Genomic DNA, 23,378 nt, shown 5'->3' on the forward strand with positions numbered 1-23,378 from the left:
CTGCAGCAAGGCAGCAGCCCTAGATTTCAGGAGGACAGACTTCAATGAGCTAAGGAGAATAGTCGGAGAAGCACTGAGGTCCCGGAGGGGAGCGGAGCCAGGTGTCCAAGGAGAGTGGTTGCTCCTTAAGGAGACGATCCTCCAAGCCCAAAGGGAGGTAATCCCAACATGGATCAAAGGGAGCAGAAGGGCACAAAAGCCTCCATGGCTCACCAAAAGCATCCGGGAATGTCTCCTAGCTAAAAGGGAGGGGACAACAGGGCAGGCTGTATGAGGAGAGGCTACGGGACCTGAACCTGTTCAGCGTCCACAAGAGAAGGCTGAGGGGGGATCTAGTGGCCTGTTACAAACTATTCAGATGGGACCAGCAGGCATTGGGAAAGTCCCTGTTCCCCCGAGCACTACCAGGAGTGACCAGGAATAATGGTCACAAGCTGGCAGAGGGTAGATTTAAGCTAGATATCAGGAGGCGCTACTTCACGGTCAGGGTGGCTAGGATCTGGAACCAACTTCCAAGAGAAGTGGTACTGGCTCCTACCCTGGGGGTCTTTAAGAGGAAGCTGGATGTACACCTTACTGGGGTCGTTTGACCCCAGTACTCTTTCCTGCCATGCCAGGGGGTCGGACTAGATGATCTGCTCAGGTCCCTTCCAACCCTAGAAGCTATGAAACTATGAAAGTGGTGCTGGCTCCTACCCTGAGGGTCTTTAAGAGGAGGCTGGATGAACACCTAGCTGGGGTCATTTGACTAGATGATCTGCTCAGGTCCCTTCCGACCCTAGAAACTATGAAACTATGAAATTTAGCTCCAAGTTGAAGGGGTCAAATTCCTGTTCCAGTCTGGCCACAGCCTAAATCACAGAAGGGAAGACTACAATGGCACAGATTTTATAAGACCAAATGACTTTATGACAGTTCCAGCAGTTTGAATGGAAAAGTCATGAAATGAGCCTGGATCAGTCTCAGAGCTATCCTACACTCCATCCCATATCCATTCCATTCAGAAGCCACCTTCTCCGCCTATTACCAATTGTGGGACACCCAGTATTTCCAAAGTACTGAACAGATGTTAACTCATCTATTTTTGCTAAGGGTAAATAGAAACATTCCCAAAAATTGACCCCAGACCCAGAGATTTAAGTTTTTACCTACTGATTGGCTATACAAAATTGTATGTCGTTAAAGATTGCAATATACCCCTCTCTTAAAAGTGAGCAAATGTATCACATGCGTACCGCATTGTTGCTAATTCTCAATTCTTACCAGAGGCCTTGTGTTATTTGGTGTTTGTCTTAAAGCCCCATTTCCTGGAGTCACTTTATTATGCAACTTACTACTGTTTTTCCTAATGAAAGTTTCTAGCCCTCATGGCTACAGAGAAAAGCCAGAGAACCCCAATAATACAGACTCAAAAATCAGAGGGCAAAAAAAAAGAATCTCTTCTGTTCAATAATGAAAATACCAGAGATTTTGTTGGTAGTGTTGGAGTTCGTAATATTGGTGACTAAGTGAACTGGGGCTGAAACCCTTCTAGCCCAGACAAATCCACTGCTAAGCTGAGCCAGGGGAAGCACCTCCACCCTTCCTGCTCCACTACTGCAATGTATCCAGGAGCAAAAACAGTTACAGAAGTGAGGTTTGTTCAGCATATGACCCTCTACACTTACTAAACCTAGTGCCCTTATCTTGCTGTGATTAGAGACAATGTTCAGAGACCACCAGGACAACATCCCAGCACAAATTTTAATGCAGTCATCTGAGGAAGCCACTTCTGAGCCCTGCATGTTTCTGGGCACTTGTTAAAAACCTATCAATGATGGGTCACTGCAACAGGCTTCATCTCCCAGGATGGCCATAGCACCTGCTAGAGACCACACTATGCCCATTCTCCTACTCATTCCCCCATTGGGCTTCATCATTAGGCTGCCAGTTGGCTCATCTTCACAACCCAGTGAAGCGGGGCTCTCACACTGTTGTCTGGGGCTCCCCTGGCCCCATCTCTGACTCATCTGGGCCCGTTAAATCTCCAGGCTTTGGCCCCTCTGCTAGGCTTTAGCCCCAACTGTCTACCAGGTCCTGGACCCTGGCAGGTCTGTCTGGGCCTTAGCCCCTCACAATATGGAGTATCCCTGAGGCATCCCTGATCCCTGGGACCCCTTCTATCTCTGGTCACCCTGTTTGGGCATTTACCCCTTGGCCCCAGCTGCCTTTCAGGGGACCTACCCCTCCAAGCATGTGCTCTCACCCGTCATGACTCGGATGGCTTTTGGGATACCTATGTCTCCAGATCCTTCCACTCTTGTGCCTGTGCCTTGGCCCTCTCAGCTCTAACTCAGCTCACCCCCTCTGCCCCTTAGCAGGGCTTAAAACTGCCTCTAGCACCCTGGTATGTGGCCTCCTCCTCCTCCCCTACAGCCACAACCCATTTGTCATACAAGGCCATAGGTGGCCAGGTTTGGGAGTCACTTCAAGGTCAGTAGAGGTCAGGAAGTCAGAAGCCAGGAGATCTGTCCAAGGAACCAAACTGATGATCCAGCGAGTCAGGCAGAGTGCAAAGCCAGGAGGGTAGCTGGGTTAGGTATCCAGGACGTCAAGCTAGAGTCAGGCTCAGTATCCAGAGGGTCAGGCAGAACATGAGGTCAGGAAGCTAACCAGGTCAGATACCCCGAAAATCCATCAGAACCAGTAGCGGCACAATCCAAGGGTGTAGCAGCCTACGTACAAGGTTGCCTGGACATTTCCCCTTCTGCACTGGGGGCTCATATAGGAAGGGGTAAGAGGCCAACTGACCTTGGCTGGCCACTCCAGTGGCAGGGAGTGGGCACATGCTTAGGCCCAGATGGAATATTTTGGCCACCTGTGTCTGCTACTGTGCTCTGCTGGGGAGGTGGCAGACTGGGATAAGCTATTTTGCCAAGTAGGCCAAGACCCTGGGTTCAAGACCAGAGCCTGACATTGGTCCTCTGATTAACACAAACTCCAAACAGCAACAGAAATAAGACATATAATTGACCTCCCTATATGCCACGCCTGCAGAGCTTCTGCCATAGTGAGAAGCTGAGCCTTGACCATGGGTTCAGGCATATATGGCTGTTACTCTTCCCACTTCTGATCTCCTGTCCTGGCTTACTGCTGCTAAAGCCCAAGTATTGCAATGCTCATCCCCTTATTCAGCCACCCTGTCTTCTACTGCCTGCAGGCTGGGTCCTGAAACCTATTCAGTAGCAGGTACAGGTAGCTCAGCTCCTTTCTGGCAAGCTCCACTTGCTCCAAGTAACAAGGGAAAGAGGTCCCCTATTAAAATTGTAAACCTGAGAAATGAGGATCTCCTGCAGGGCTTCTCAGATCAGCTTGGACTAAAATCCCAGAGAACCCAGAAGAGGCCCAAATACAAGAAAGCACCACTGCTGCACCCTACGCACTCGAGTTCTCCTCCACTAGGATTTGACAGCCATGTCTGCCCAGAGGATACAAATACCGATTCCTTAACAAGGAGCAGGAAGCTCTGGAACACAAGACCCGCTGATTCTTCCCCTGAAGGGAAGATCTGCTGGGACACAGACAACTGGCATTGGCTTAGCTAATTATAGCTTTCCTTTGGGGATTAAAATGGTAGGACCTTCCTTGAACTACATCATGACTGAAACAAGATGGGTGTGAGGGGATCAATATTCTGGCCAACTGGTTAGTCCCAGTACAATCACAGTCACAGCATGCCCCAGAAAACTGCCCAACACTTCTCAAACTCCTGTGTTTCCATAAGCAGAGCAGCCATGGGTAGTCTATACAATAGCCATTTAGGAACTACACTGAATAGTCTTCCCCATTGTCACCATACGCTCTACTATCCGGGTCAGATAGCGCTATTTCCATGCTCAAAACAATAAATAAATATATAATATTGACTAGGTTAGTAAATCCCACGTGCATACTTACATACACCTTCTCTCAATATCCTCCTTCAGTAAAAGGCAGATAATATTTTACTTCCACCGTGCATTGTGGGGTTGAAATAGTAAATGTTTGTACAGTGTTCTTTAGCGTGCTATGTAGTATTCAGTTTTAATTAGCTTGTCTTCTGGGCAGGATTCAAGGCTTCTCTAGATACTGGTTGTAGATGGAATCTCAACACTAAGTAGTACAGTCTGAATATTCAACACTGTTGTTTGCCATTTTCCTTTTTCCAAAAAAATACACAAATGTGCTATTTACCTATGCATTCTTCCCCTTTTCTCATCTTGATTTTTTTGTTTTGTTTTATTTTGTTTTTCTGGGGCGGCAGGATTTGCCTGCCATCTTCATTGGACTCAAGAATACTTCACCAACAGCCAGTTCTTTTTTGGCACTGGAACTTATTTGGTAACTACCAGTACAACTTAAGAAAACTTTTAGCTTACTGGTTGCATAAGTCTACTGGCTTGACTTATATCGAGTCAGGAAACCAGTGGCTTAACTCTTTTCTTCAGGCCAGGTATTCTAGACTTGGTTTTAACACAATAAGAGGCCTTTTATATTCACAGAGCCTAGATGGTTTTCATCCTCATGACCCAATGAGGATTTGAAGCTTCAGGGTGAGGTACACTCACAGAATCCTCCTTTCTGCTATGTGGATCTGACTTATTTTGATAATCTGGGTCTTGGCCACTTTAATTATCTGTAGGTATCAATATGATTGGAACTAAATCCACTAACTTCAGGGCTAGGGGCAGAAATGACATATAAACCAGTCTAAACCTGTAACAAAAGTTCAGTGCACGTACACCAATTTCAAAATGGCAGAATCTAGTTTAAGACACACCTCGATGGATGAAGTATCAGATTTAATCAGTTTAGGTTAGACCGGTCTACTGAACTTCTGTCCCAGATCCAATAGAATAACTCCTGATTTCTAGCGGTGTGAACCAGGCCCAGACTCTCTCTTCCATCACAGCTGCATCTATTTGTTAAACTACAGTGTTATTTCTGAGAGAGAGAATAGTGGTACCAGCATTTAATCGAAAGCTAGGCGTTATAAGGCTTTCATCACAAATCCAATAGGGGAACTGAAGATATGGAAACAGATGACTCTTTCATCCAAAATGTAATTCACTTCTTGGAAAAGTGGATAATTGGCATTAAAATATTGCAATGTAATTATATTAAGTACCCTGATGTTCTAATTTTATCTCTTTGAGGAGAAAAAAATAACTTAGTTATCAGAATTACTCCTTTGAATCCTTCCTACCTCAGGTGCACTGCATAGTAGCATCCTATCATTCAAGTGCCAACTAATGCAAAAAGGCTTTTTAAAATGTTACCTATTTGCCCGCTGGGCAACTACAGTGTGATTGATTTTTCTTAAAAACAGAGCAGCTATTCAATATAATTAGTAGTTGTCAGGTTTCAGTTTGCCAGGATCCCTCTCACAAACAGTGATGCTGCTTTTCACTATATTCACAGCTGTGCATGAATGCTGAAGGAAGCATGTCTCTGTAGCTTCCATCAAAGCTATTAATACTCCCTACAGGTCTAGCTAGTTAAGCAATGGGAACACTTTTGTTAATGGAATAAACCTGTATGCTTTCTAGGAGCTTCGGAGTCTGCTTGGCAGCAACCTGTAGTTAAACATCTTTTGTCCGTATGAACTTCAAGTCCTTTTGCTCTTTAACCTAGCAAACTTCAAAATCAAATTGAAAGTCATTTCAGCCCCTTTCATAATGGCCAAATCCTCTGCTAGTTTTTGTCATGTTTACTTCTGCAGGGCCAAATGAGAACAGGGCTCCATTAGTTTTTGGAAGTGGTTACAAAATGTAGTGCAAAAAAGCCCTTGCCCCAACTAGCCTGTCTATACAGACACAGACAAGATTGTAGAGAGCCAAGAGGGTGAGATTCATGGGGCCAAAAGTGCAACAAGAGGCAGCGTGGCTCAGTGGTCCAGCAGAGAGATCACTCCCAGTGGGAGAGGGGAGTCCTGGGTCCTGGCCCCTGCTGTTAGGGTTATTTCTGATCTTTAGCCAAAGAGTGTCTAATGTAAAATACACACAGTCCAGAGAACAAGCACCTGGCAGAAAGCACTCCTAGGATCCAGTCCCCTCTGCCCTAATCACCACCGCCACTGCCTTGTCCTGGATTGAACGAGGAGTGCTGGGCTTTATATTGTTACCTTGACAGACACCACTTCTCTGGCTGGTCCAGATCATTAGAGATGACACAGGCCCTTCTCCTGGGGAGCCGTCTGTATGCTTGGGATCCCAAGATGGCCAGGATACCTCTCCCCAGCATCCCTTTATTAAAGACCCAGTTCCCAAGGAGGCAAGGGGAGTTCAGGCACACTTCTGTGGCTGAAGAGTTCAGCCACACTTAGGTGGCTCCTACTGGCCACCTTCCTGCTCAGCACCAAGCGACACTTTGGACTGCCCGGGGGCATTGCCATTCACTGCGCGGGGATCCTGGGCATCTAGTCCTACTGATTTGGCTCATCCCCTCGGGGTGACGCACCCAAGAGGAGGTACTGACAAAGTCAGCTGGAATTTGACCCTTTGTCTTTCTGTGGCTCAGGTTCCCACATTTAAATGAAAAGAACAGCCTTTTCCTCTCCTACTGGCATTCTGGGAGAACAAATCCATTTAAAAAAAATAGACTGCGAGGTACTCAGATCCAAGGGCAATGCAGACCACAAACATGAGAGAAACAACCACCCAGAAATCCCGAAACCCAACACTCCACTTCTGACTCACATTTACAGAAGTCCTTCAGTGCCTGGCACAGCGTGACTGTGGATTAATGTTCCCCTCAAAGGGTGACCCACAGAAGGCTTGCCTTGGAGCGACTTCTGCTACCAGTTAGTATTTTAGTTCAAATGCAAGGAGTCTGGGCCAACGTGTGATGTGCAATGCGAGCTTTGGGCCCAGGCCTGCTGGAAGTTAATCCTAGTGCAAGTCAGGAGGACTGGTAATTAATTTAGGGAACTTATTCCAGACTTTGATCAGCATGAGTTAGTGCAGTTTGGATCTTCATATTTATCTGTAGCATCATGAGGCTTACCACTATATCAGGGGTGTACATCAAGGGCTCGGTGAACAACTGTTCACCAGGGCGCCCTTGGGATAACCAGGAGTAATGGGCATAAATTCCTGGAAGACTGTTTCAGGTTTAACATTAGGAAAAACTTTTTCACAGCCAGGGTGTCCAGACTGTGGAATAGGCTCCCTCCACAGGTGGTGCAGTCACCTACCCTGGAAATCTTCAAGAGGAGACTGGACAGTCACCTTGCTGGGGTCACCCCACCCCAGATGTCTTTCCTGGTTGGTGCAGGGGGCTGGACCTGACAATCTTCCGAGGTCCTTTCCAGCCTCGCAGTCTATGAATCATGTTGATATTGAACTCTGTGGTACATATACACGCTGAACACCAATATTCCCAAAGCAAATATTAAACATGCAAAAAACTATTTAAAAAAGTGTGGGAAATGTCATTCTGGTACCCTCCCAGATGAAAATCAAAGTAACTTCCATTCAATTAGCCTGCTCCCCTCTGGATCTGCATAATATACCTGTTCCCGGCTGCTAGGCAACCTGAACATAGTATGGGGTAGCAGTTGTTAACACATCATAAGGATGTACTGTTACCCTTAGGATTTTTTAATGTAATGAGAGACACCCATCACCCCAAATAGAAAGGCTTTCCTTTCCAGTCAGTAATTAACATCTCTGGGAATGCAGAGCTGTTTGTCAAAAGAAAAATAATCCTGACAAAGACACACACATACACTCAAAGAAAGATTATAAATTAGCTTCTTACAAGTGTACAGTAGATGAGATTCATTATACAAGAGGTTTTTTTTAAAAAGCCACCGTTATACATGAATATAATGTATAATTAAGTTTTAAGAACCATGTTTACAAAGTCATCTTAAAAAGGACCCTAAAATGATGAAGAATAAAGAATGAAGCCATCCAATTATACACTAACAATTCTAATTTAAAGCAATATATTTAGTTTGTGTAAAACTATCATTCATAAACCAAGCAGGAAATATATTAGAAAAAAAAAGATAGTAACATTACAATGAGTACAACCAAGCAAAGAGTTTGTTCTTTTTAACTGAATTTATTATATTGCTTATTCCCTCTCAGATCAGATTTTACTATTTTGCACTCTAGCTGCAGAACTCTTATTAGATAATTGTGTCTTAAAAATCCTCTTAATGTTTTGTTTCTAATATCTTCTCCCCTCTCCCAATCCAAGAGGGAAATAAGAGACGTGTTAAATCTAAAATATTTCAAGTAATACATTTGTTTGCTTTCTGGATCACTAGAAGAGCCGAGCAGAATCCTATTACGAATACAGAATTATAAGGAGGGGTCTACCCAAATCAAGGAGGCAGGCAAATGATTTTGCAGGTCCATCATAGGGCTGGCTGTCATTTTCCCGGGCTTATCATGGGAGCCTCCCCCACTCCATGCTTCTAATTGGCTGAGGGACCTCAGTGTCCCCGCCCCTCTCTGCTGATTGGTTATGAAGGTCATCCATCATACAGCCCCACCTCTTGTCGCTGATTGGTCAAGTGGGTCATCCATCATACAGCCTCACCCCTTGCCACTAATTGATGGGGTGGCAAGAGGCAGCAGTCATCTTGGGCTCCCCTTCATGCTGGCAACCCACCTCCTGCCTTCCCCCTCAGCAGGCTGCGCAGCCAAGCCCATTGTGCAGCCCACTGGGGAGCCAGCATTTTATTTTACGTAGGGCTGTCAAGCAATTAAAAACTTTGATCGCGATTAGTTGCTTGATTAGAAAAATTAATCGTAATTACTAGCAATTTTAATCACACACTTAAAACTCAAAATTATGCAGGTACTTTGTATGGTTGGGGGTGGTGTGTGTGTGGGGGGGTTCCCGCACACCCTAGCAGGATGCGAGGTACCATGGTTCAGGAGTAAGGGGCAGCAGCATGGCTGGGGGTTGTAGCTTGGGAATGAGGCTCAAGGGTAGGGCACGGGCATATCGCTGCCCCACTCCACAATCATATAAGCCCACAGGTGTCCTCTTTTTTGAAACTGGAAATATGGTAACCCTACAGGAATGCAACCTGGTGGTGTGAAGAGCAGCACCCAGCAGGTAAGTCTGTGAAGGGGAAAGGGAGGGGCAAGAGGGAAGGGGCAGGGGGGACAGGTTAAAACCCCCATGGTGAGGAAGGGAGTGGGGCGGGGGCTGGGGTGAATAGGGCCCCAGGGCCAAGGCAGGTTGTGGGACAGAGGCATGGGAGTCTCACCCAAGGCACAGGGGTGTGCAGCTCCCCACCACTGCATGCACCCCCGGTGAAGGTATGGGGAGCATGTGCCCCTGGGATTTGTGCATAGGGCGGATGCAGGCTGGGGCTCTGTGCCCTACTGCCTTTCCCCTGGGAGGCATGTGCGTGGTGGCTATGCCATGCATCCCCTGCCCCCCAGTGGCAGGAGGCACAACATGGCATCATGTGGCTCCCAGGGCAAAGGCACAGAGACCCAGCCTGCAGTAGGCAGTCCACCTCCATCCCATACAAAAACCAGGGGGATGCATGCCCCCCATGTCTCCCCCAGGGGTGTGCGCAGTGGCAGGGAGCCACGCACCCCCACACTTCTGGACAAGACCTGCAGCTCTGTCCTATGACTCACCCTGCCCCCAGAGCCCCATTCATCCCAGCCCCTGCCCCAATCCTGCCTCACTGTGGGAGCCTTGATCTGCCCCCGCCTCTTCCCCACAGACTTACCTGCTAAGAACTGCTCTACACACTGCTGGATTGCATTCCTGGCTGCATGCATGCTACAGCTGGTCGTGTGTGTGTGTGAGCACTCCCTGCCTCCCCCACCCCACCTGCCTTCGTGTTGCAGCAGCCTGGAGCCTGCACCTGGGCTGCCCTGAGGTCCTGTGCACTGCCATCGCTGCCCTGCTGGGCAGCTAAGAGGCAACAGTGATGGTGGCAGAGTAGAGCCTGGGTGCAGGCTCCAAAGCCCATGTTTTAAAGAGAAAACAAAACTCTTGCAGACTGTTCCTTGAGCACTGCTACAACTTCAGTTTGATAAAGCTATTTCATTTGAGCAGGTCTCCATGAACATCAAGCTGAAGGAGAGGGCAAGGTTCACAGAGTACAGGACAATCAGGAATCCTAGCAACGTTGATCCCTGAAAGTCATATTTATTTTATATTATGCAGGCTGCATATGTTAGACATGTGTATGTGTGTGTGTGTGCACATGTGTTTGTAATATATATGTTTTATATAATGTGTCTAAAGGAAACTCAATAAGTTTGTTTAAATATTTGCTTCAACCTTAACAAAACCTTTAATAAATAAATAAATAAAATTAATCCACAGTTTAACTAGTCATGATTTTAAAATAATTAAGGACAGCATAATCTTTGATGAAAAGCCTGAAAGTAAAACAAATTCTGTATATTTTCCGATGAAATGAAATCTCAGTCTTCCAGCCCTATACATTGCATATATTAAGCCAACATCAGTCCCATCATTCTTCACCGGTGTACTTCCACCAGGAACAGCAACTGTTAGCTTGGCAGGGTACAATCATTTTTAGCCACAGTGTTATCACACCCCCAAAGCAAGCCTGTCTACTATATAACTGTCATTAAAGCAATAGCAGTTAAATTGTACCAGTGTAGAGATCAGGTGTGACTTGTGCTAATGGAGACATTTCATTCTAGTGAATGTTCTACTTTCACTTTGGGTTAAATGAATTCCCTCTCAGAAAGCCAGCACAAGATCTGTGCACCCTTGAAGTTCACCTAAGCTCTCAAAAGGACCTAAGAGGTGCCTAACTCTTGTGCTGACCTTCTGCATGGGGGATGTTCTACCCACAGTTATCGAGTGGCACTTGGGGTAAAAAAAGAGAAAGAACAAAATAAAGAAATTTTGAGGCTGAGTCTCAAGATTTGCATGCTGTGGAAAGATTTATACCTTCTTGCAGAGATATGAAATATTATGCAAGTGAAAGCAACCGGAGAAGCAAGTCTCCTATGGTTCAGAATAACACTAATGTATCCTAGCTTATTAGAGGTGAGAGAATTACCCAACTATTTCCAAGGTGTAGGCTAGTCATTTCCTTCTAGTAGCCAAGTCCACTTCTATACAGACCCAGTCTCAGCCTCTGTTCTGCTTTTCATGCATTAATGCAAAGGTGGCCCAAGCCAGCTACCTTTATTCATGTTAAGTAATATCTTTTTTCTGCAAAAAAAGACCACAGGAATCAATGGGGAGCCATGCCCTCAGTTTATAAGCAATACAGAACCCTGTGCAGGCTTCATAAATCACTTTGTAAAAAGCGTAGTAAAGTAAAACTGAGAAAAAGCATTTGTAAGTAAAATTACTCCTGTCTTCCCTATAGGAACACTCTATTTTGGTCCATTAATAGTCACTACTATTGCACTTAGCCTGATGCTTACAGACAAATTGCAGATCCGGGCTTAAAACAGGTACGGGGGTCAATAAACTCAAAACAGACTGAAATATTAAATGGTTTTAAAAAGTGTCTACTTAAAACTGTGCTAAATTTTTAAGCCATAGCACATATCATGGATCTAGGCATGGGCTATACAAGTAAATAGCACTTATTTCCTTAGAATTATCAAGAAGTTGAATTAATTTTCCATTTAATATAATATTTAATATCAATACACTTGAATGCTGCTGATCTGCTAATATTTATATATTCTATAACTTTAGTGGCTGTTCGCTGAACAATCACTCCTGGCATGTGATTTCCTTTCATTTTACCTTAACTCAGAAATCTTCAAACAAACTTATTTAAATCTTCATTAATTCAAAATTTTATTAACAATATTCTTGAAAAATCTCGTATGTCTTTAAATGAGTTTGCCTTCCTTTTACAAACTATATTAGGACTTCATGTCCCTACTGTTAACAAAGTCAAACACAGGAAGAAAAACATATACAATCTGGTAATGACCTTAAACTTCAGAGATATCTTCATAAACCAAACACCAAATCAAATAATTTCTTGACTAGACCAGTGCCAAGTTACCAACAGTAGTTTTATTATAAGCATTCAGCAACATGGCAAAACATTTTACTTTTAACTCTCTTATGTCCCATGTAATGAAGACATAAAATAAATTATTTCACCAGGGGGAATGTTTGTTCACCAGAGCGCCCCAAGGGATGACGGGGTCGAACAGTCATAAACTCCTGCAAGACCATTTCAGGCTGGACATAAGGAAGAATTTCTTTACTGGCCGAGCTCCCAAGGTCTGGAATGGCCTGCTGCTGGAGGTGGTTCAAGCACCTACTTTGAACGCCTTCAAGAGAAACCTAGACGTTCTTCTTGCTGGATCCTATGACCCCAGCTGACTTCATGCCCCTGGGGCAGGGGGCTGGACTCGATGATCTTCTGAGGTCCCTTCCAGCCCTAATGTCTATGAAATCTATAATGAAAACGCTTTGCTTAAAATTTCCTTTGATTAGATGCCTCACTCTCAATTCAGGATAGCATCATTTTGAATTATATTATTTATAACAGAGGTGCACTGACATACCAGTCACATGACCCCCATGGTGAGGAAGAGAGAGTCAGGCAGGGGCAGCACAGGGGCTGCCCAGCCAGGGCAGGGTGCGGGATGGAGCTGCAGGCAGCTTGTTCGGGTGGGACATCTCGCTGCTGTGCACACCCCCGAGGGAGGCATGAAGGGTATGTGCCCCTCGGATTTGTGCATGGGGCTCAGGCAGACTACCTGCTGTGGTCTCGGGGACAAGGGCTGTGCCAGCCTCTTCCCAGTGTGGGGGCTGGGCAGGCTCAGCTGCATGGTGCGGGCAGCAGGTCTGGGAGGGGTGGCTATAGCCTCCCCATGGCCCCTTCCTACCAGCACCCCTGCTTGAGGCACTGCGCTTAGCTGCCACTGAGCCTACCCTATCCTCACCCACCCCGAGTGCAACCCCGGCTCAGCCACCCCACCAGGAAGAGGGTGGAGCAGGCCCTGGCCCCAAGCCCACAGTAGGCAGCATGCCCTCACCCCATGCACAAATCTGGGGGGGGGGGGGGGGTCACATACCCCCCATGCCTCCCCCAGCAGCAGAGAGCTGCCTCCCCCCATGCCCTCCCCCCAGACAAGCAGTCTGCAGCTCTGCCCGACCCCCCACCCCAGGCAGTGCCTGCTCCTGCCCCTGCCCCACTCCCTGCCTCACCATGGGGGCTCCAATCTGCGCCCCCACACCCCTTCCCTCCCTCACGGACCTTCCCTCCCACAGACTTACCGGCAGGACACTGCTCTCCAAGCTGCCCAGCTGCATTCCTGTAAATCGGCTGTCAGATCAGTATTAGCTGATATGGTTGGTTAATAATCAGACACTGGTATCAGCCAAGAAAATCTTTACTGGTGCACCTCTAATTTATAACATATTTTAATCCAGAAATTTAAAGGAGTAACAATTTATGCATTGCTTGTGGGTTCTTTAGAAAGCGGTGCACATAGCAAATGGGGAAGTGATAGAAGTGCAGGGTGAAGGTTGATGCATTATTTCAATTAACCTTATACCCTGCACCTATATTTAAATTGCCCAGAGACAGCTAAATAAAAAAAACTGTTTCATGCTGCTGGAGCTAGACTTCTGGAAGTTGGTTACACTGACCTCTTACTGTTCGATGTCTGGGTTTTTGTGTTTTTCTAATGAATTTCAAGTGGGTGCTGACATGATTCTTCAAGAGAAAAACTGAGTACAGCTTTCTGACATAGTTGTTCAAATGAACTAATTTTTTTGCAGTATTTGAAAAATTAAACACTGTGGGAATAAGCTGTATTGCACAAATGTAATTCAAGTTAGTTGCATCCTCTATAATAAAAGATATTTTTTGCTTCAACATTTGCATTTCAGACAAGAAATGTGATGAACCCCTCACAATTGCTTAGCCATACCCCTGAATCATGCAACTGGGGAACCTTAAATCTTTTGGCCAGGCATAGTAGAACCCTGGCTGAAATCCAGAAAGACCAGCAGGTTTCTGAAAAAAAAAAAAGCTGCCACCTTAAGGGCATGGACATGACAACTGTCCTGAGCTAAAGCAAGAAGCATTTTACCAGACCTCGGCTCCACCACTCTTGTGTGTCTGTTCCTGTCCAAAGATAAGCAAAAGCTAAACTGGGGCCTTGTACTACATTCACTTTCAACAGTTGCAAATCATTAGATTTTAGTGACCTATGGAGCTCAGAGTGTGTTAGGAAACAGCCCTGGCCTGAAAGGGCACCCATACACGTGCCCGATGCCTGCTCCAAACATTTGAATTAGAATGTGTCGAAGTGGACTTCATTAACCAAGTCTGCTGGAGCGTGCCAATTAGCACGGTCCAGCAGCCTCAGTGTTGAGTGTATTCAGCATCCCTGTGCTTCAAAATGGTGATGGGAGCACTTGAACTAAAGCTCATCAAAGAAGCTTAAAGTTAAACCACCCCTGCTGCCATTTTGAAGCATGGGATGCTGAATATAAAAGATGCTATAGGCTCTTTAATTAGAGCTGCTCCCAAGATCCACTCTAATTAAAGCATCCCCACCCCAGCACATATAAAGACACCCAAAGGTAACAACTTTGTAACTCCATGAGGGTACTTAACACACGTTAAAATGCCTGAAAGCACATCTGCTTGCATTTTTACCGCGCTTAGTGAGTTTTAAGTTGGATGTGTGTAAATGAACAGAGCTAAGCTACCCACCAGAACTTCCTCTGACCACAAGAGTGGAGTGGAAACACGAATTAGCTACCACACAAGAGCTGAGATTCAAGTTCCTCCATTTTTAACTTGGACATATTTGTTTGTCTCTCCATACCCTAGCGCAGGGGTGGGCAAAATGCGGCCCATGGGCCAGATGTGGCCCGCCAGGCCATTCTATCTGGCCCACAGGGCCCCTTAAAATTTTAGAAAATTAATATTTATCTCCCCTTGGTTACCTGTAATGAGGCCCTCAATGGCTTGCCAAGACTCAGTAAGCGGCCCTCCACCCGAAATAATTGCCCGCCCCTGCCCTAGCCAGACAAGTCTCGCCTGCCATTTCTTGGCTTGCAAAGAACTAGTTTTACTAGACAGGTCTCTTAGTACCCTTGTTCCTTGTAGTTATTATATATGGGTGGACCTGCCACAGTTGCGGGAAGTTGTCCTGTCCCTTCCCACCAAAACAGAATTGTAACAGAAAGATGCAAATATTAAAGAATACGAGCCGATTGGATTCGTGGTCTTCAAAACCCCAAGCAAGTGCTATGGCTCTTACACATCACTGGAAATTGTCACTACATGTTCACAGGAAATTGTACTATGTAAAGGCTTAAGGGAGGTTTAAAAATATACCCCTGTGACTCTTAGGACTCAAAAAGGAGTAATATCAGGTAGCTTAGCCCATGGTACAAAAATCATAGTTTCTAGTTCTGAAAGCAGCAGGATGTAGATTAAAGATATCACTAAAAAAAAAAGCCAAAAAACCAAAAGCCACCTGTGACTAATAAATCCCATAGTGACCCAAGATTTGCTTCTAAGGACAACCAATGTTTCAAATATTTTTGCTTCTGACACTTACGATCTTTCGTGTTGTATTGCTGCCCAGATTTCAACCAAATACTTTGAAAATGACAGTGCTTACCCAAATCTGCAGTTTTACTCGCTTGTCGTTCCTACAAACAGTTTTCACTTTGAAGTCAATGCCGACTGTGCTCACAAAGGCTGGAGTGAAAGTGTCATCAGCATATCTGAAGAGGAAGGAGGTCTTACCCACGCTGCTGTTGCCAATGATTAGGAGTTTGAACATGTAATCAAAATTTTGGTCCGAAGCATCTTTGCTTCTGTATCGGGCATCTGCTACTGAAGCCATCTAAAAAAAGGAACAACAACATGAGGCAAATGTCAGAATAGTTCAATGTTTACTGCCTGGAGCTCAGCACCTCGTGCTCAGCTAACCTGTGCTTTCTAAAAATAAAAGCATTAGCTATTTAAGAAGGGAAATACACTTTGCAATCACCCATGTAGGGCCTCATTTTCATTTCCTATTATCTATGTGTGCCTAGAACATAAATCTGATGCACTGATCTGGGTTCAAAGAGAAAAATGGGTGGTTATTTGCCGACTATTCAAATATTAAAGAAGAAAGAGCATTCTTACTTGAATGACAACATGCAACTTAGGCTGCTTAAATGAGTTGATTTGCTGCAGCAGAGAACTAAAGTCCCAGTATGATGCACAAGTTCAGTAGCCCAGTCAGTTCACAAAGGCAACCATGGCAGCGGGTAGACAGAAACAGTTCCAGCAATGACTACTGAACATAGTTTCATAGTTTCATAGTTTCTAGGGTCAGAAGGGACCTGAACAGATCATCAAGTCTGACCCCCTGCCCTGGGCAGGAACGAGTGCTGGGATCGTAATACCCGAGCCAGATATCTATCAAACCATCCACGTTAGTGAATGACAGGTTACTAGGGCTAGGAATCATAACAGCTCCCACCTACCAATGGGAACTATGCCTTGCTAGAAGAGAAGCCACTACTGTATTCAACGGCCCATATACTTAGTGTGGCAGGCCAACAGGGGGACTCCTGAGCAGAGACACCTATTTCACTGCACCCTGCCAAAAACCAAGCTTCAGATGCCTCTCCGGGAGCACCAACTTCTGGCCATCCCCCTTCCTGGAGCACACCTGCAAGCTTGGGGTAACTGCTGCCACCACCCGGAGTCAGGTCTCTGTCTGGGCCCTACGCTGCCCGGGATACGTAGGCCCTGCAGACTTTGTTAAACCCCCAAAATGGCCATTTTTTAATTGTAAGCAAAGCTTGCTTTTCAAGAGTGATAGAAGTCTTCGGGGAGGTGGGTGGGGAAGGGGAACTTCTCCCTAAATAAATGAATCACATATCTGCTTTCAAAATGATAATTAATATACATGACGTTGCTGTGGAATGGGTGGTTCAGGGGACTGTCGGAGGCATTGTGAAAAGATACAATATGCCTGTGGCTCATTGGGAGATGTGGAAAATGTAGCAAGCTGTGAAAAAATCTCTGCCTCTTGGGTAATTCAACTGGATTCAGTGATCAAAAGTCTAAAAAATTAAGACAGACAGAACTCATTTGCTGCGCTTTACCCAAATGCTGTAACATACAAAGGTTTGTTCAGAGGAGAATGGGCCAAAACCTGATGAGCGTACACAAGGCATCTCCTTCCTCTTTTGCCTTTTCATCTGTTTGTAGACGGAGAGGGGAGAACTTTTTGGACAGAAGCGAGTTGGAAAGAGTTTACTGCATGATGGACACAAGGCACCTTTCATGCCTGGAGGGCAATTTGAAATCTAACTCGAGCCAAACGTCACTGACTGCACCAGATCTGGCAACAGCTTCATGGTTTACATGAAATGAGTCAGCATGTGCCTTCTTGGCAAAATAAGGTAGGCCACACGGATGTCTGTGCTGCCACAGCATGATTACTTCTAGCACCCAGCTTAGATTTTTCTAAAGTGCCTCTATGCCAAGCTGCAGTCTGTAGTCCCAACATACTCTGTCTCAGCACAGTGGGGATCAAGCAGGCATCCACAGCACTGAAATCAAGCACCATTAACTTTCCACTACTTGTTTCTGGGGCCAGAGGTGAAGGATTCAGTCTCTCCCCATTTTGTACCCAAAGGCAGAGGAAGGAGCATCTTCAGGAGCAAGAGCCCTGTCGGCGAGGGGTTGTTTGTAAGCTGTCACATGATATCCACGGTACCCTACCCGAGAAGCAGCAGAGAGGGAAGGCAGTAGAGGAAGATGCCTGCTCTGCCGCTTATGTACTGCTAAAGGGAGCCACGTGCTAGAGAAAGTAAGCAGTGAAAGTAATCTGAACCAGTTCAGGAATCCTAGTCTACTCCAAGCACAGACAGAAACGACACTTTTCTTCTGATCTGGCCCCTGAAAGCGCTCTACAGCCGTGACCAAACAGAAGTGTATGGCTGCGGAGCGCTTTAAAAGGGCCCGATCCTATGAAAATCTGAACCCTCGTTACATGAGGGTTCAGAGGAAGACGCTCCAAAATGGAGTGGCTTCAGTAAGGTCTGTCTGTGCAGCCCCTCAGCCCCAGCACCATTTTCAGAATGGGAGGAAGAAGTTTGGTCTGGGTTTTTTTTCAGCCAGTGCTGGAGGGTGGGATGAGTGGACTGGAGCCCACCCAAAGCAGGGGAACTCCAACCCACCCACCCCAGCATCCAGAGCCAGCTGGGGAACCCCTAGAATGAGCTCCCTCTGCTCCCTTTCCCCCTCCCATTCTGAAAACAGTGCCAGGGCTGGGAGAGAGGAGGGCTGTTGTTAGGGGAAACCGGCTTCAGGTTCACAGTCAGCATACTTCTGTTGGATCTGGGGCAGCGGCAATGCACAGGGGGTGCACGTGCTGGTGCACCCCCTGACAGCAGCATTCCCCTCTTAGGCAATGGGCAAGGCAGGCAGGTGAGAATGGTGGTGCCCCCCATTAGAGCACCGGCCGGGGAGCAGGGGCACTAGGAGAAGCGATGCCTGCGGTCCCCCCATGACCAATCACGCTGACTGGGTGGAGGTGGGGGAGGAGGTTCCCTCGTGGCTGGTCATGCTGGCACTTCTGTGTCAGAGCAACTGGCCATAGGGGGATGCCCCCCCAGTCACTGACTGACTGCTGGGGGGGGCAAGTGCCCCCCTGACTCAGGAAGCACCAGTCGCCCACAATCTGGGGTAGCACTGTAACTCATGGCACCTCCTGTCTGCACCATGATTTACAATGGGGAGCTGCATTTCTGTCTGTACCAAGGAACCTTGTTCCTGCACTCTGGCTACTGACTGAAGTTAGGGAATCTCTTTCTGAAACACTGTCGTCCCCCCCCACCCCCAACTTCAAGAGTGAAGTCATGCACTTTAACTAGGGCATTCCCTACCTTCCATGCATTTCTGATACTCCCTCACATTTATTTTCAACAGTTATTCATGTCAGAAATAAAGGTTTCTTGTACTAGTGTTTTAGTAGGCCTGTTTAATCCAACAAAGTGAGTTTCACTGCATTATGCTGTCTATGTAGGAAAAAGGGAGTGTCTGCTCTTTTGAGACTGTAAGTGTTAGTGAAAAATCAGTTCAAAAACCAAATTAGTTAAAACTGGTGCCAGTGTGTATAGAGGCAATCCTAAAATCAATTTAAACTAGAATTAAAACAACGTAGCTTAAGTCAGTTCCCTGCAGAAAGAAACTAAAATAAGCTTATTGTAACCCCCCCAAAAACAGTACAGCCAGGAATTTGTACAAGTTTCACTGAAGATACGATTCTAAACGAGTTTGTTACACTGATGCGACTTCCTGATGCAGACAAGGTCCTCATCCAGCATGGGCCACCTGCATTATAATACATATGATCAAAGAGGACCTAATGCAGTAGCTAAACACTCAGTAATGTCACTGAATGCAGCAGAAACCTCTCCACACTTGATTCCCCCTAGGAGACAATGATGGTCTATAGCCACATACATTTCTTAATTTAAATTAATATTAAACCAGACTGAGAGCCTTAGCAAAATCATTGACAAAGAATACATTTCTTACTCACCAACATAAGAGAAAAATATTCTTTTATTCATATCTGAATACAAAAGGAATTTTAGAACAAAAATCTAACTAGCTGCTCACACACACATAGACTCATGAAAATGCTTACACAGCCTTGATTTCAGGTGCAAGAAATCTGATCAGCGGTATGGGTAGGAATAAATGTTTTCTTTGTCTCATTATTAGTTTTTGTTCCATCCCTATGATGGAAAAGAATAAGAAGTTTCACATTTAGAACTATATCCTCTTCCTGGTATACACGGACCTTCCATTAATGTTAATGGCAACATATGCCATTTCTCTTTTCATTTCATATTCATTTATAACCACTTGAAAAAATTTCCTATCAGGACAAACTGAGTTTAGTTAGATTACTCAACAGACAAATGACCCAGTGTTTAAACAGGAGTCAGTGGGCACATTTACATGTGAAATTAGCCTGGCTAAATAAACTCCAGCACGGTTCGTGCCGGAGTTTATTGCTCCCAGGCCCAGTGTCTTCATGTGTGCTTGGGACTACAGCATATTGAACCACAGAGGAGCAGTCCTGGCTGGTAGGGGGCTCTCTGGTCAGCCTGCCAGTCCAGGCTACTTTGACCCAGCTCAATGTGCTGCAGAGGGGCTGGCTGGAGCACAAGGGCGCTTCAGTGCAGGGCTAGCTGGCAGGCAGCCCCGCACTGTAGCACCCTCGTGCCCCAGCTAGCCCCAGTCAGCATCTGTAGCGTAGTACTTGTATCCGGCAGTACTAACCTACAGTGGGTTAATTAGTTTACTCCAGCCTAATAGCTCTGCAAGTGCAGATGGAGATGCTTTACTGCTGAGTTCATTAGGCAACTCCACAGTAAGCATCTCATCTGGATGCTCCCAGTATCTCCTATACATCATCATCATCTTCGTGGAATCTATTCCCAAGATCCAACATGGTTTTTAAAATAAAGCACTGATGCTTTCACCAGCCCCACAGATTGCTATAATCAAAAGGGCACCAGGCTACAAATGCTAGTTTCCAATCTCTGATAAAAAAGCAATTACAGAATGTGACTGGCCAATGTAGCTTTTACTTGACGCATAGTCTGAAAAATAAAAAGCCAGAGATTTTTAGATGGGATATGGTGCTATTGTCACAGATGAGCAACAATCAAGTGTGCTCAAAATGTGGTAGTGCAGTTCACTTAACCCTTCTAATGATTCTAAGTTGTGACCATGTCAGGAGGTCACAAAGTTTCAAAATCTCTTTCAAGTTCCATTTTCTTGCTTGAACTTGCCTTTCCTCCCTATTTCTATTCAATAAAGAGAAATTGAAAAAAAGGTAAGAGTGGTAACTTCTGAACTGTTAACTTTATTAACTTCCAATCTAGAAATAATGATGGAGGTGGTTAAGCACTGAAACAGATTACCTATGGAGATCATGGAACCTTTGTCCTTGGAAAATTATTCATACAAGGTAGACAAACATTTGCCTGGGAAGGTTTAGACAAAAATGACCCCACACAAGCTGGGGCTGGACCTACTAAGGTTTCTTTCTGCCCTATTTTTCTATGATCTGGTAACTTGAGATGAAACTGCACACATGGCTTGCACTACGGCATCCTAAACTTTAATCTCGTGGAGTAAAGATTAAATGGAACTTAATAATGTGTAGGCCTAATGCTAGACTTCTGCACAGTCCATCTTTGGCAGAGAAAGGAGAAGTAACAATAAGTACAAACATTGGACAGCTATCACAGGAAAACATAGCGAAGTGAACCTGCAGAACCTGTTTTCCCAGTGCTACTATACCATACCATCTGCCTGGGCTCAAGTATAAAAAACCCTAATAAACATCAACAAGGTTTCAGAGTAATGGGGACCTTAGCAGTTTCATGTCTAAACTCAAACTTCACTGCTAACAAACTGCTTTAACATCATGCCCACTAAACTGCACCTATTTTGTCAGGCATTGGTCAGGTATACCAAATCCAGAAAATAAATAACATAACCTAAACACAACATGACATAAACAATCCCCTAATTTGCTGCGGTATAATTGAGCAAAGGTATCACTGGAAAATGAGAATAACAGTCTGGAATAAGATTTTTTTTTCCAGTCAACATTAATAAAACTATTCCTATTTTATTTGGAGAAGGAGGGAATTTTTCCCATCAGACTAGTGGAATTTGTTTCCCTTACCTAGCCTCTATATTTTTTTGACAGATGTGACAACAGTTGGTAAATTTTCAACATCAGTTCACTGTTAATTCGAGACCAACGTGAAATATCTCTAATTTACCTGTTTAGAGTTTTAGGTCCATATATCTTTATAGATCCTTTTAAAAAAAAATTCTGTAGTATCCTACATATCATCACCCTGAGGCCTTAAGACAAAGTTTCACAGGGTGTGTCTACACACATTGCCATACGGTGACATTGCTGAAGTGCCGTGTCTTAGTACTTCCAGTAACCACCCATACTGCACCACGCTTGCAGCACACAGTTAATTTTTGACACTACTTTGTCACTGTGGCGTGCTCAAATGGTGGGGGGGGAGGGGAGGAGTGCGCTGCTACAGCACAGTAGCTGCCAGCCATGTGTAGAGTCACATGATTGCTATGTCACCGTACCACATCGTATGGCAATGTAGCACATTGCTACAGCAATGTAGGGCAATCCATGGATGTGCCCATTTAGCACCAAGAACTCCCTCCTGAATGGGTAACAGGGGCTGTGGAATATGTAGTCTAAGGGTGGAGTGGGGCAGCGGGATTCATTGCTGCTGCTGCCAGGACCCCCGCACCAGTTGCACTGCCAGCAACACGAGGACTAATGGAAGGGGGAGGGGGGTCAGGCTGCTCTCACCTCTTCCCACCTCCAGCCACTCGTGCACCAGGGCACAGGTCTATCTACCCCACTCTATCATGGTCCAGCCACCCCCCACCCCAGGCCACAGCTCTTCCCAGAGGGGAGGTGGGGGGTTGGTGCAGCTCAGGTGGCCTGAGGGGAGTGCCGGTGGCTCCACCATGGTGGTAGGGTAGAGACGTGGCCCAGAGCAAGAGTGGTTGGCAGCGGGAGGAGTTGAGGGCAGCATCCCCCCATATCCACTGCTCCTCATGCTGCTGGAGATGCAGCTGGCATGGTGGTCCTAGTGGTAGCAGCAACAGCAGCAATGAGTTTTGCTGCCCTGCTCCACCCTCCCACTGGGTCCTGCCCACCGGGCCCTGCTCCACCCTCCCACACTGAATCCTGCTCACTGGGCCGCTGAGGCGGCTCCTGCCTGTGCTGCTCCAGCCAGGCAGCAACCCTATGCCCGCTGTGGGCACACAAGTTTAGGGGATCATATACCCCCCAAACCCACCGCACCCTGCCCCACACACACTGGGGGCAGGGGCTGTGGGTCAGGAGTCGGGGGCTCCAGCAGGGCTGGGGGCATAGGCAGTGGAAGGCCAGTGCTAACAGGGCTTAGCCTACCCAAATGCAGGGCAGCGGTGGCAGAACAGAGAGCTGCAGGGCAGCCCAGGTGCAAGCTCCAGGTGGCTGCAGCAAGGGACACACAAAGACACAGACACACAGCTGCAGCCTGCATACAGCCAGGATTTCAGCCTGGAGGCATCTGGAGCACTGCCCACAACAGCAGGCAAGTCTGTGAAAGGGAAAGGGCATGAGGGGGTGGGGTCCAGATCAAAGCCCGCCCCAGTGAGGGAGGGAGTGGGACAGAGGCAGGGGCAGGGACTGGAGTGAATGGGGCCTCAGAGTGGATTGTGGGATGGTTGGAGTCCCAGATTTCATAGATTTCATAGACATTAGGGCTGGAAGGGACCTCGGGAGATCATCAAGTCCAGCCCCCTGCCCAAAGGGCAG

The 23,378-nt window shown here is 46.2% G+C and overlaps 1 protein-coding gene across 5 annotated transcripts in view; it reads right to left on the minus strand.

Moving 5' to 3' along the window:
• Nucleotides 1–23,378, minus strand: part of RAB3B (RAB3B, member RAS oncogene family) — a 111,960-nt gene that overhangs the window by 86,653 nt on the left and 1,929 nt on the right. For 3 of the 5 annotated variants that reach the window (XR_002100272.1, XM_019531416.1, XM_019531418.1), the window contains exons 3-4: nucleotides 15,612–15,839; nucleotides 3,479–3,550 (exon numbers count right to left, since the gene is read on the minus strand). Coding sequence is in view for 2 of the 5 variants with exons in the window: in XM_019531416.1 (XP_019386961.1) it covers nucleotides 3,479–3,550; nucleotides 15,612–15,839 (300 nt within the window). In the remaining 3 variants the exon portion in view is untranslated. The remainder of the gene's footprint in view (nucleotides 1–3,478; nucleotides 3,551–15,611; nucleotides 15,840–23,378) is intronic. The other 2 variants (XR_002100273.1, XR_002100274.1) reach the window with 2 other exon arrangements.

The sequence above is a fragment of the Crocodylus porosus genome, unplaced genomic scaffold, assembly GCF_001723895.1.
Source record: "Crocodylus porosus isolate Cpor-Errol unplaced genomic scaffold, CroPor_comp1, whole genome shotgun sequence".
NCBI classification, from domain to species: Eukaryota; Metazoa; Chordata; order Crocodylia; family Crocodylidae; genus Crocodylus; species Crocodylus porosus.